The sequence below is a fragment of the Akebia trifoliata genome, chromosome 16, assembly GCF_017979445.1.
Source record: "Akebia trifoliata isolate Shusen 1 chromosome 16, ASM1797944v1, whole genome shotgun sequence".
In the NCBI taxonomy this organism is placed as follows: domain Eukaryota; kingdom Viridiplantae; phylum Streptophyta; class Magnoliopsida; order Ranunculales; family Lardizabalaceae; genus Akebia; species Akebia trifoliata.
This window is the reverse complement of record NC_141390.1, coordinates 27127738-27140175: the sequence shown is the minus strand read 5'-3', so window position 1 is coordinate 27140175 and position 12438 is coordinate 27127738. Positions and strand designations below refer to the sequence as shown.

Genomic DNA, 12438 nt, shown 5'->3' with positions numbered 1-12438 from the left:
AAATACTTCTTTGCAAACCCTAGCTTGACACGTGCCCTAGATCACCGGCCATGTTATTCCTCGAGGATCGTGTCCCGTCACACCTCCCTAGCAAAGTAAGTTCTTGGATTAAGCTCTTTATATTTGAAAATTATAGATGAACTTATTCTAATACACATGCTTCATATTGGAGACTGTGTTTGGTTCCCTTGGCTTAGTATTAAGTTTCATATTTTATTGTGTCTCTAACAATTAAGAAGTGCATTAGTTTTATTTATTGTGTTGACGGCGAAACAATCCAAAAATTCTATTGTCCCAATAAGCACTACCTCATTTCAAAATGGAATCCTAACGAATCCAATTTTCGGCTTTCACACTTTGTAATGTGCCATGAACCATTGAGATTGTGTCTTTTGTGTTCACATTGATTCCAAACCGATAAGGTGCTGCTTAATTCCACGCCAACATTCAGCATAGGACTTGAATAAATAAAAAAGTTGACCAATAAGCAAGGAGTTGTGATAATCTGGCCTATGGCATACACCCCATCACAGAACCGTAGATCATTTACCTCGGGATACACACGAAAAATATTTATGATTTTGTGTATCCCAAGGCAGATGTTCTACGATTTTGTGATGGGGGCGTATGTCAGAAAATCATTAGTCATAATCAAAATAGTGATAATAAAGCCCTATCAAAACAATTGTAACAAGTGTTTGTATCTTGTTCCCTCACTCCCTTCTTGAATCTCTTCTATATTTATAAATTTGGTTTGATTAATTGTTACTTCAATTTTTTAATAGCAGATCTAAATATGTTTTTTCCTATTTGATTGCTTAGTATTAAATTCCCACCATAATTTCCCTTGATAATTAGGGATCCAATTGACTCAACATTTTGGATTTAGATTCTCTTTTATTTTTTAACAAATCTAATGTTATTTGTTAATTAGGTTGAGACTTACTATTTAACAAACTTATCTCATTGTATAGTATTACAATCTCGTATTATGCTTATCTCGAGATAATACATAACATGACAATGTCATAACAAATAAATTTTTACCTCCCCATGCATTAGTGAAGCTTCCACTAACATTATAACCAAATGGGTCCCAATTAGAGGTGATTAAGACTTGTGTAGGTCACTTGATTGTCCAACCAAAAGTTTACATGTCGGACAACGTGGCATCCGAGTACCTTCACCTACTTAAACAAATGCTTTTCTAGTCAGCTTGTTGAGCTTGTTTAACAACTAGACTTCCAAGATGAGTTTTGTACATCAAGGTTATCTAATCAACATAATTATGCACCAATAAGCCTCAAAGTTGGGTAGGTGGTGTGCTTTTTGTATGAAATCCAGAACAATGTGTCCTTGGCTTGTTCCAAAGAGTGGGTCTTTGAAATCATTTGAGGCAATGAAGAAAAGTGAACATAGAATGATATACAACTCAAGCATGTAAAAGCAAATCAATTGTATCTGAGGGGCAGGAGGGAGAGACCCTACACTGCCAATCTTTCTTCTTTTTTCTTGAGAGGGCTTTGATCCATCCTTATCAAATAAGTGGAATCTATGGAAACATCATGGATTTTTATGATTCCAAATCTAAACTTGTACCTTCTCACCTACTACAAGATGACATGTTGGTAGTGTTAGAACCGACTCGAATCTAGCATTCGGAACGGTTGTGGGGGACCGCTTTGCCTTAGGATTTTGAAATTATAATTTGATAAGACCTTAGTTCCCAATTCTTGTAGAAGTTGAAAATTAACAGAAGTGGGAAATAGTTCAAATCTACTTTTTTTAATTTCACCATTTGCGAGAATCTCACAAAACTTAAAACTACAAATATTTTCATACGTCACCGTCTTTATTTTTAAGTTAATGATTAATATGCTCCAAAATGTTTGAAAGATATTAAATCAGTATCCAAAAAGGCAAAAATTGTGGAAATAATTATCAATGAAGTTTTTTTTTTTTTTAAAACACCTTATGAGCACTCTCACCAAACGAACTATTGTGCAAAAACACTTCACTCAAAGTGCATCCAAAAGCACTTCCGTGAAACACAATGCACTCCCAAACAAGGCCCAAATATTTACCTTATCAACAAGCAATCTCTCTCTAAAGTCTACAATGGGTCTCAATGTAAATAGATATAAGAGTCGTGAACCCCCCCCCCCCCCCCCCCCCGCCCCTCCCCTTATCAACAAGCAATCTCTCTCTAAAGTGTCTCAATGTAAATAGAAATAAGAGTCGTGAACCAAACCCCTCCCCCCCCCCCCTTCTTAATATTTACCTTATCAACAAGCCATCTCTCTCTAAAGTCTACAATGGGTCTCAATGTAAATAGATACAAGAGTCGTGATAATTTGACACCCCCATCACAAATCCGTAGAGCATTTATCTTGGGATACACAAGAAAAAGATTTGTGATTCTACAGATCCCGAGGCAAATGATCTATAATTCTGCGATGGGAGCATATGTCACGAGGAGGGAGGAGGGGGGGGGATCAGAAAATCATTATTCTAGATGCAAATATGAACAAGTAATGACAACCATTGAATCCCATGAAATTCATTTGGGACTATTTTAAATTTGGTTGAAAAAAAAAATCTATAGATCATATCACGACAATACAATTAATAAAATCAGGTTGGCTTTTGATCTAGGGTATTTTCAAGGTGGGACCCATATTGAATTGTGGGTCCTCTTTTAATATTCCAAATTAATAAAACTACTGATCGGACTTATTAGACGAAAGAAGATATTCTTAGAAGTATAGAACAAACAACATCTTTTTACCTTTTAAATAATATTTCCAAAACTACCCTCTTTAATCAAACGAAAAATCATGAGTCACGAGGCAGTCAAAGGGAGATCTTTGATTTGTACTTTGGGCAAATTATTTTTGCTTGGCCGTTTCTTCTCTTTTTCTTTTCAGCTTTGAAACATCTTCGTATAAGCTGTCTTTGCTTAGCTTTTCCTCCAAGACTTTGAACATATTTTGAGGTACTGTTTGCCTCTTTAATTTGATTTTTATTTTTCTACACTACTACTTACTTCTTATGTCATTTTCTTCAATTTTAATTCTCTTGGCACAGAAATAAATAAACTCTAAAGCACCTTTGGTAGATATTGATATTGATGTCCTGTTTGTTCTTAGAAAACATATTCGAGTCGATTGGAAAATACACCCGTCAGAATTGTCTTGATTGGGTCCAGTGGAAGGATTTCCATTGGATATATTCACGATTGCCTAATTAATTGTTTGGTGACATTGTCTAGGAGACATTTTGATAATTATATTAGAAATTTTTTTTGGATCTTCAATATCTTAGATACACATCGAGTGTATTTTAATTATTAATTAAAAAAAAACATTATCATCCAAAAAAAATTGTTATTTCAAGTTTCTGTTAACGCTGGAAGCAGAAAGTTGATTTAGCTTGTTTGTAATTCATTTTCAATTTACACGATTGACGATGACAATAAGCAAAAGGTCGATCTATTACCAAATCAAAATTTAAGGCCCTAAAGATCTTTCAAGGCCAAAACCATATAAGCGCCCCCAAACACAATCCCAAATGCTACCAATAATTTTTGGTTTTTAAGGGGGGGGGGGGGGGCAAACTCTCATGGGTGATGGGCTAGAAGTGGAATGCCACATGAGTGTAAAGAATATAGGATCCGAATTCTCAAATGGGCTAGACCTATAAAGTATTTTTGGCTTTTTTCACCATCATGTGATCCACTCCAGTCGTGCATCCTACTCGTATTAGTATCGTTCGTGAATGAGATGAAACGTTTTTCCAAGATTTAAAAGTACTAACAAATGGAACTTTTACTAAGTAGAAACATCGCTGGCTTCGTCAAGGTTTCTTCTGTCATGTCGATCCCTTGCACTTATTGCCTTCCATGTTGCCTATCAAATCAAAATGTATTTGTCCTCCTAGGGAGCTAATGTCTGTCGTCTTCAATATGGGGTTGTTGATTAGTCATGGAGATCACTCATTCCAACATATTGACCTCACAATAAACCACTAGTTACATCAACACTTATGCTTCAAAGTTTTTCGATAAAAAAATTCGTACAATTAGCCATCTAGTTGTTGATAAATATATCATTGTGGACTATCGAGTCATAAATTATATGAATAGGGTGTTGAAATTGTTAGCCGCCTAATGATTTTTTTAATATAAATGTGGGTAGTCAAATGTAGTCTCATTTCTTCTTCTTGTTCAATGTATTTTGTCAAGCCTTGTTCAGTGTACCTTGGTTTAAGATTTCATGTTTAGATAGGAATCCTTGATTTTTGACCCTCACTGAAATTTTGAATAGTTATATTATGTTTTTGCTTATTTCTCTGTTTGGTGCACTTCTTTTGTTGGCCGCTCGACCTCGTGAGAGATGTTTCCTGTCGTGTCTTCTCTTATTTCAGTAAATTATATGTATAAAGAAAACATATTCTTCATTATTTTTTCTCTTACCACTTCCGTCAACATCGCTACTATATATGTCTTTTCTTAAACAAAACAATTGAAATGAGAAAATATGGTGTCATTCTCGACAAACCACGTCCCAAGGCCTAGACCCTCGTTTATATCTCTGTATAATACATATTATACGCTATTAGAAGTTTTAAAAAGGGGTAGTTGTGATATAATCCAAAATTTTGAAGGACTTTAATAGTATTTAGTGACATTTGGAGTTTGAACTGCACATGCCCAGAGGATTAGTCAGGGTGTTCTAAGAGGCCCAGATCCCTCAAATCCCCTCCCCTGATCCAATATGGTGTACTGTTCCTATAATAAAGGTAAGGTGTCTACATGGGACATTTTTGTTGGAGTATGAAACACCTAGGGCTCTTAACCAAGCCATGCATGCAGCCCGATGTGTTTGAACTCCAACAAAAATTTGCCATGTAGACACCTAGCATTGTTATTGGAACGGGACACTGTTCTGGATCACGACTCAAGAAAAAAAAAACCATTTGGACAACAATCTACTGTTCAGGATGATGGTCCATCAATGCTGACAGTAACACTACCAAGTATCACACTATCAATAAAAGTTCTACCTAGAATTCTAGAGAGTCCAAAGTTGTGGATTGAAACCGAATTACTATACGTCAGAAATTTTCAATTTAGTGTTTGATCATTTGATCAATTCCAATATCTATTAAGTAAATAAAAATTAGAAAAAGATAGCAAGAAATAGGGATAATGCATGAAAAATACAAATATAAATATAGTACGGAATTCTAATGAGTCGTGCTGGAGTAACATTAAAATTGACATCAATTCTCTCATCGCTGATGTGGATGTGCACTCATAGCCATAGATTATTTTCACTCGTATCTTGATGAAAAGCATCTATGGTTTCATACATACATCCACATCAGCAATGTGAGAATCGATGTCAAATTTAATGTTAGTTCAGCATTTTCCTTCAAATATACTGCACTATCCACTACTAGTCTACAAAGCGATCTCTTTTACGTCACCTTACAGGCCACTATACGCAACATGTGCTTCAATTAAAGAGGAATCATCCAACCATGGTACGCTTTCGACCTCTCTGTCGCACTGTAAAAGATTTTCATAGAAAAATAAAATGAGCAACGTAAATATATTATGAGTGCTCAATCTTTAAAACTAAAAAATAAACTAATAAACCTACTTATTTAAAATAAAAAATAAAAAAAAAATAAAAAAGACCAAAAACAATGAACTAATAATGGAGCTTTCACCTTGAGCTAACTTGTTCAATGTGGAAGACCATTGCTTGGACGACTTCCTGTATGCAGAGAGTATCCGATCCATCTATTCAAGAGAACAAAAATATGAGAAAAGTAAGGGTTTACAAGGAAATAGGGAAAATACAAAGGGCCATATTGACTTACCACATTACCACATGAGGAATGCATTGACAACAAGGCTCTCTCGAGCACGTATAAGTCAACAGCTTTATCTTCGGGAAGCGTTGATGTGAAACTCAGACCAAAGTCAATGAGGACCTGGTAGAAGATGAGAATGGTCAAAATGGAATATGACTTTGACAATTTTTCAAGCTTGGAATACAAATGGGTATGTGAAAGATGAGGTCCAAGTTCTCACCAGCTGATTAGTACTACTTCGGAGCAACATATTTGATGTCGTCAGATCACCGTGAATCAGGCCGCCATCATGTAATTTCCCGATTGCATCGCCAATCTGTGTTGCAATATCATCCATTCGTTCTTGAATAACACCGTTAAACCCAAAGTCAAGAAAGACATCTTTGACGGCTGGTCCTTCCACGTACTCGAATGTTAAAGTATGTAACACAGGGTCCACAGCGTACAACACTGGCGTGGTAACACCAAGTCTTCTTGCTTTTGTCATGCACCGAGCCTCCTGGATCGGAAATTGAACTATGAGTAGAAGCATAAAAATATGGAGGAAGAACAACGACTTTCTTAAGCGAAACTGACCGCATTCAAGCGTTTGAGTGTCAACTTTGAGTCTAGAGATGGATGTCTGTATTTCTTGGAGAAACGTTCCTTGACAATCGATCTCCTCCCCACGAAGGTCGACTCAAAAATTCTCTGAAATAGAAGGCCAAAATGATCATCGCTAACTGATATGTCTCCAGACAAATCTTTAAACGGTTTTTTTTATAGGTCATTTAAGGGGAAAAAAATAGTGACTTCACTTACGGCTTCTGCTCCCTGCTTCAACAGAACGAGAGAACCCTCTTTTTTCTCATCCTTCTTGATCTCCATAACGAAGAGCTCTCTACGGTTAAATTGTAGTAGCTGCAATTACCAAGAGATAGTGCCCATGTAAGGAAAAGATTAAACCAAAAATAAATAAAAAATCATTAGGAGACCATAGAGTTATACTGTTTTTTTTTTTTTTGAAAAGGTATAATATATTGATAAGGGCAAAAGATACAAGGAGGCCGAGAAAGCCTCCCGAGAAACAAAGAAAAGAAACTACAATCTCAGTGATTACATAGAGAGTGCCATCTAAATACGAAATCATCAAAAGAAATTCCCGCAAACTCTATGTTCTGTTTGGACCAAAGGTATAAACAACCCAAGATCTCCAAGAAAGTCGCATAAAAGCTACTATTCTTGTTATTAAACACTCTATCATTCCTCTCTTTCCAAACCCCCTAAGCGATAGCCGAAGGAAGCATAGCCCATAAGATCCGCTTTCTGGTATGAAAGGCATTATTGGTCCATTCTTCTAACAATGAGGAGAACTTACGGGGAAAGACCCAATTGATACGGAACAGATCAAGGAAAGTTGACCACAAAATATAAGAAAAGGAATAATAGACTAAAATATGATCAACCGATTCTCCATCACTCAAGCAAAGGGGACAACAATTGGGAGTAATCCAACCTCGCACTATCAAATTATCCAATGTAAGGATCCGACCAAGAGAAGCCAGCCAAACAAAAAAAGAAATTTTTGAGGGGACTAACCTGGACCAAATGATGAGTCACGATAGGGATCGTTATGCACACAGATTGAGCCATTTAAAAAAAGACCTGACAGAGAATCTCAAATCCTTTGCCCATGTCCATTCCCACTTGTCCTGTTCATTGTCGTTGAGGTGGACCGTATGCAAGAAATCAAGGAAAGATGCCACCTCAGTTAGCTCCCAATCATTGAAGTTTCTTCTAAACCCCAAATCCCAAGTAGAACTGGACTCATTGCAATTCAAACACTGCTGGATAGAGCGGTTCTTCTTAATAGAACAAGCATACAAAGACGGAAATTGAATTGCCAGAGATGAGGTGCCACACCATCTATCCTCCCAAAATCTAATTCTATCTCCCAAACCCACTTTGTACCTAATCCCTTTCTCAAAATCCTCGCTCACTTTAAGAACCCCTTTCCAAACATTACACCCATACGATTCTTTAGACCCGCCGCTATACCAGCCTAAACTCCTTTCTCCGTACTTGGCCCTAATAACCTTCCTCCACAAACTATCCCTCTCCTCCCCAAATCTCCAAGGCCATTTTCCTAGAAGAGCTTTATTAGCTAGTCTAAGCCCCTTAATACCCAGTCCCCCGTTCTTCTTGGGCTTGCAGATCACTTTCCATCTGACCAAATGATACTTCTTCATGCCACTCTTATCATTCCACAAAAAGTTCCTCATTAGCCTTTCCAATCTATTTTCGACGGACCTCGGAAGCGTGAATAACGAGAAAAAGTATATTGGAATACTCGTTAAAGTGCTCTTGATCAAAGTAACTCTCCCACCTTTCGACAAATAATTTTGCCTTCCACGTGCTCAACCTTTTTTCCAATCTCTCAATCACGCCATCCAAAATTTTGATACTTTTGTAGGGTGCTCTCAACGGTAATCCCAGATATGACGTAGGCAGGGTATCGTACCCACAGCCCAAAGTTGCAGCCATCAAATGAATATCATTCACCTCTCCTACCCCAAATAGCTTACTCTTCTGCAAGTTAATGTGTAATCCTGACATCGCCTCAAAACAACATAATAGAACTCGGAGCACCCTCACCTGATCCTTTGAATGCTCCAAAAAAAATAAGTGTATCATCCGCAAATTGCAAGTGGGAGATATGTGGTCCGTTTTTCACCCTAAACCCCGAAAGCTTACCTAAATCGACCGCTCTTCTGAATAATCTACCCAAGGCTTCCACTATAATAAGAAACAAGAATGGGGATAAGGGGTCCCCTTGCCTCAATCCTCTCGACCCCCAAAAAAAACCACCGGACTCCCGTTAACAATAATCGAGTAAGAACTCGTTGTGACCCCCTAATAGAGTTATACTGTTGTTTTGAGTTTTCCACCAAGAAAATTGATTAATCGCATTGCACAAATACCAAATCCCTCTTCCACCCATATCTTTTCCCCAAGAAGCGTTACTAGAAAAATTATTTTGTGATCCTTGAACCATTTGAACAGATAATACTTTTGAAGTCACTGACTTGTTGGCATTCTTATATATGAGTCTAATAAAGAAGTATAAATGCATCTTTCAATCTATCAAAAAGTCCAAAGTCTTAGACTGTATGATTCTACATGGAAAATGAGCTGAAAAATGATTTTCCTTGGAAAATGTTATTTTCGTGTGTAAGATTGAGCATTTTCCCTGGATAACTATTTTCTCGCTCAAAGTGATTTTCCCTCTGGGAAGGAAAATGTTTTCCCACTCCAACCCCCAGGAAATTGATTTTCTCACCTCTAAACCAAACCTTGTTTTAACATTTTCCCATGTACAATCAAATGGTAGAATTTATCTTCACGTGACCATTTCCCCGAGGAATTCATATTCCCTTAAAATGAACTCCCAGCAATCATACAGACCCTAGAATGTTTAAGAAAAAGATAGATCGGATTTTCTAAGCCTATGAAGTGTAAAAGTCATGAGTCATGAACGCCACAAAAGTCAGCAAGTATCATGGTACTTAGTCAAGCATACCGGCCAGATTAACCGATTAAAGAAACAAGCGAAATTCAAAGGAGCTGTAGTTGTGGTGCAGTTACAACATTTAATCTTAAGGGGAGATGGGGAGTAGAGAAGACAAAACATGAACTTAAAGAATACATTTTAAGCTGCAATAGAACTGCAGTTAATTTAGATGCACCTACCTCACTGAAGGAACATATCACATTCATCATCTATAAAAACAATTTTGACTCATTTACATGATTAGTGGATTATAAGCATCAAGCGAGAGAGTTGGCCATAGAGGTTTGCTTGCATCATTCACAAGATCAGAAAGAGGTTGGACCATTTATAGAGTTTATATTCTTGTTACAACTTACAAAGACATCCATGCACATAGAAAATCCTATGAAATGAAGTTCAGGCACAATAGAATAGGAAATCATAATGAACATACACCAACTAAGAACAAAGATCAACCCATCTAAGAACAAAATCCTCGAAGAAAACCCTTCAAAGCCCTTGTTCATCTTGCACCAATAGAAGAGTAGACCCAGAATTTCCAAAATCACGTCTCTAGTTAATCAACCTATTCACTCCGATACATTATTCCACACTTTCTGTCTGTTCCATCAATTGTTGAATCTTTTCCTTTGCTTTTCCCAAGTTGTTCTTCTCAAGTTCCTCCACTAGCATCCTATATGTACTGGATCTAGGAACCAATCCCTTCAACACCATTTCCTCAATAAACAAGCACGCGTGTTCAAGTTTCCCGCTTTTACATAGCCCATGCACCAAAAGAGAATAGGTTCCAAGTTCAAGGCTGATGTCCTTGTTAAACATATCGTTCAATAAATAAAAAAGGACCTTCATCCATTTCTTTCTACAACACATTTTCAATAGAGGGGCATATGTTTTAAGATCAGGCTTGCAGAGGCTTTCTTCCATTTCTTGAAGCAGCTTTAGAGCATTTTCTTCTTGTGAATGCTCACAAGCAGCAGAAATCATTGTATTATAAGTTGTTATATTTGGCGTCATTCCACTCTTAAAAATATCATCATATACATTACGAGCATCCTGAAGCCGACCAGCTTTACTAAGGATGTATATCAAAGAGTTATAGAAAGAAGTATCAGGAACACAACCATTCCTCTTCATCCTCTCATAAACCTCCAAAGCTTCAGAAGTTTCCTTAGCCTTCCCCAGAGAATGCATTATGATAGTATAAGTCACAACATTTGGAGGACACCCTTTGGTTTGCATCTCCTCAAGAATAACATCAACTTTGCGGAAATCCTTCTCACGACAATAGGCTTCAACCAAACTAGTATAAGAAATCACACAAGGATTAAACCCGTAACTTTCCATCTCTTCCATAGTAACCCGGGCCTTGTCTAACTGCCTAGCTTTGCACCACCCATGTATCAAGACATTAAAAGTTTGCGAGTCGGGAGGTATCTCATTCTTGAACTCCAAAAATGCATCTTGTGCATGCTCGACACTTCCCTCTTTGCACAATGTGTCCAAGAGTACATTCATAGCTGAAGTATCCTTTCTCAAACCAAATCTCTCTATTTCACGAAATGCAACCATTGCATCTACCCATTTACCGGCCCTAGAAAGCCTCCTCATAATTTTACTCATTGTTGTCAACGAGATCAACCCTCCCAATTGAACCATCTCCTCCATCAAATCCCACATTATATCAAACTGCTTTGATTTTCCTAGAATGTCAACCATTGAGTTGTAAGAATCAGCCGAATGTTTATAACACATTTCCATGCAGGTCCACTTAAAGAAACCGAAAGCTGAGACCCAATCATTACTAAACCTCTTCAACACTTGGTCAACCAAACTCTTTGAAACATCGATACCACAACCATCTAAAGCTTGAACAACTGCCCCAGGTGACACAAACCTATTCTTTATAATCCCACTAATCTTATCAACATCACTATCAACACTCTGAGTGGACACAGATTTAACATCAGTGTTCCGATCATGAACCTTCAGATTATCAACCCAATTCACAATCATAGGTAGCACAAAATCATCTTCAGGATCTGCAACAGAAGAGCCCCCATTCGGAGAGAATTTAACCCAATCGGGAAGTTCAGAGGACTCATTCATGCTGCAGAAACACTTGTGAGTAAACCCACTACTCATATTCAAGGTTTTTCGCAGTCCAAAAAACGTAAAAACTTCAAAAAGTCTGAATTTTGAGAGCATCTTAGACGAACCCAACATGGAACAACCCAAAAACATCACTCAAACATGGATGAATACAAGAATCATCAAAAAAATCCGTATGGGCATAACTGTATTCAGTTCATCTGTGCTTAAAGGTTGCTACTTTATCATTTTTGTGAGAATTTCAGACAAACCCAACATCAAAAAAAATGTCAGAATATGTTTCTGAAAGATTGGAGATGGTAGAATGGTAATAAAAAATAAAAAGAAAACGAAAAATCCATGTGGGTAAAAAAGAGAAAAATAAAATAAAAAAATTGGTCTCTCTGAATAAGATTTGATCAACCAAAAATTGGACAAAATAGAGAGGTGGGGAAGAAAGATACCTTGTGGAAGAAGCAGAGCAGCAGCCGCCAACAAACGAAGCAAAACTGAGTATTTTTGCCCTGGGCTTGTGTGGGTCTTTTTAGAGAACTTCTATCACCACATCAATTTTTTACTTACGGCACGCCAATTCTTTATACACAATATCAAACACATCGGAACCAGTCTCTACACTCGTGTTTCCTTCTAAACACGGCCTCCAAACTCTCCCCCCTTCACTCTCTTGGAAAAATGGTTAGTATTTAATCTCTGAATTCGTTGATATTAAAAGTAACAAATTGGTAATTATAAAGAGTCTTGCTGAAATGACACAAATGTGACAATATGATGTGGTGTCACGCATATGTGCGTGCCACCACATCATTTTTATCATATTTGTGTCATTCTAGCATTCTTCAATTATAAATTATAAAAATGATGAATTCACTGGAAAAAAAACACGTTTTGAAAATTAA

The 12438-nt window shown here is 37.1% G+C and overlaps 2 protein-coding genes across 2 annotated transcripts; both read right to left on the bottom strand.

The window, feature by feature from the left end:
* Nucleotides 1–5207: 5207 nt before the first annotated feature.
* Nucleotides 5208–12173, bottom strand: LOC147383154 (Protein kinase superfamily protein). Its single transcript, XM_086427542.1, has 7 exons — nt 11986–12173; nt 6685–6783; nt 6460–6573; nt 6104–6382; nt 5890–6003; nt 5737–5809; nt 5208–5572 (listed from the first exon to the last, which is right to left on the bottom strand). The coding sequence occupies exons 2-7, from the start codon at nt 6748–6750 to the stop codon at nt 5535–5537; spliced, it is 684 nt and encodes a 227-aa protein (XP_086283668.1). The 5' UTR covers nt 6751–6783; nt 11986–12173; the 3' UTR covers nt 5208–5534.
* On the bottom strand, nt 9736–11884 carry LOC147383155 (Pentatricopeptide repeat (PPR) superfamily protein). Its single transcript, XM_086427541.1, has one exon. It carries the CDS (start codon nt 11672–11674, stop codon nt 10016–10018), a length of 1659 nt encoding a protein of 552 aa, XP_086283667.1. The 5' UTR covers nt 11675–11884; the 3' UTR covers nt 9736–10015.
* Nucleotides 12174–12438: the final 265 nt, after the last annotated feature.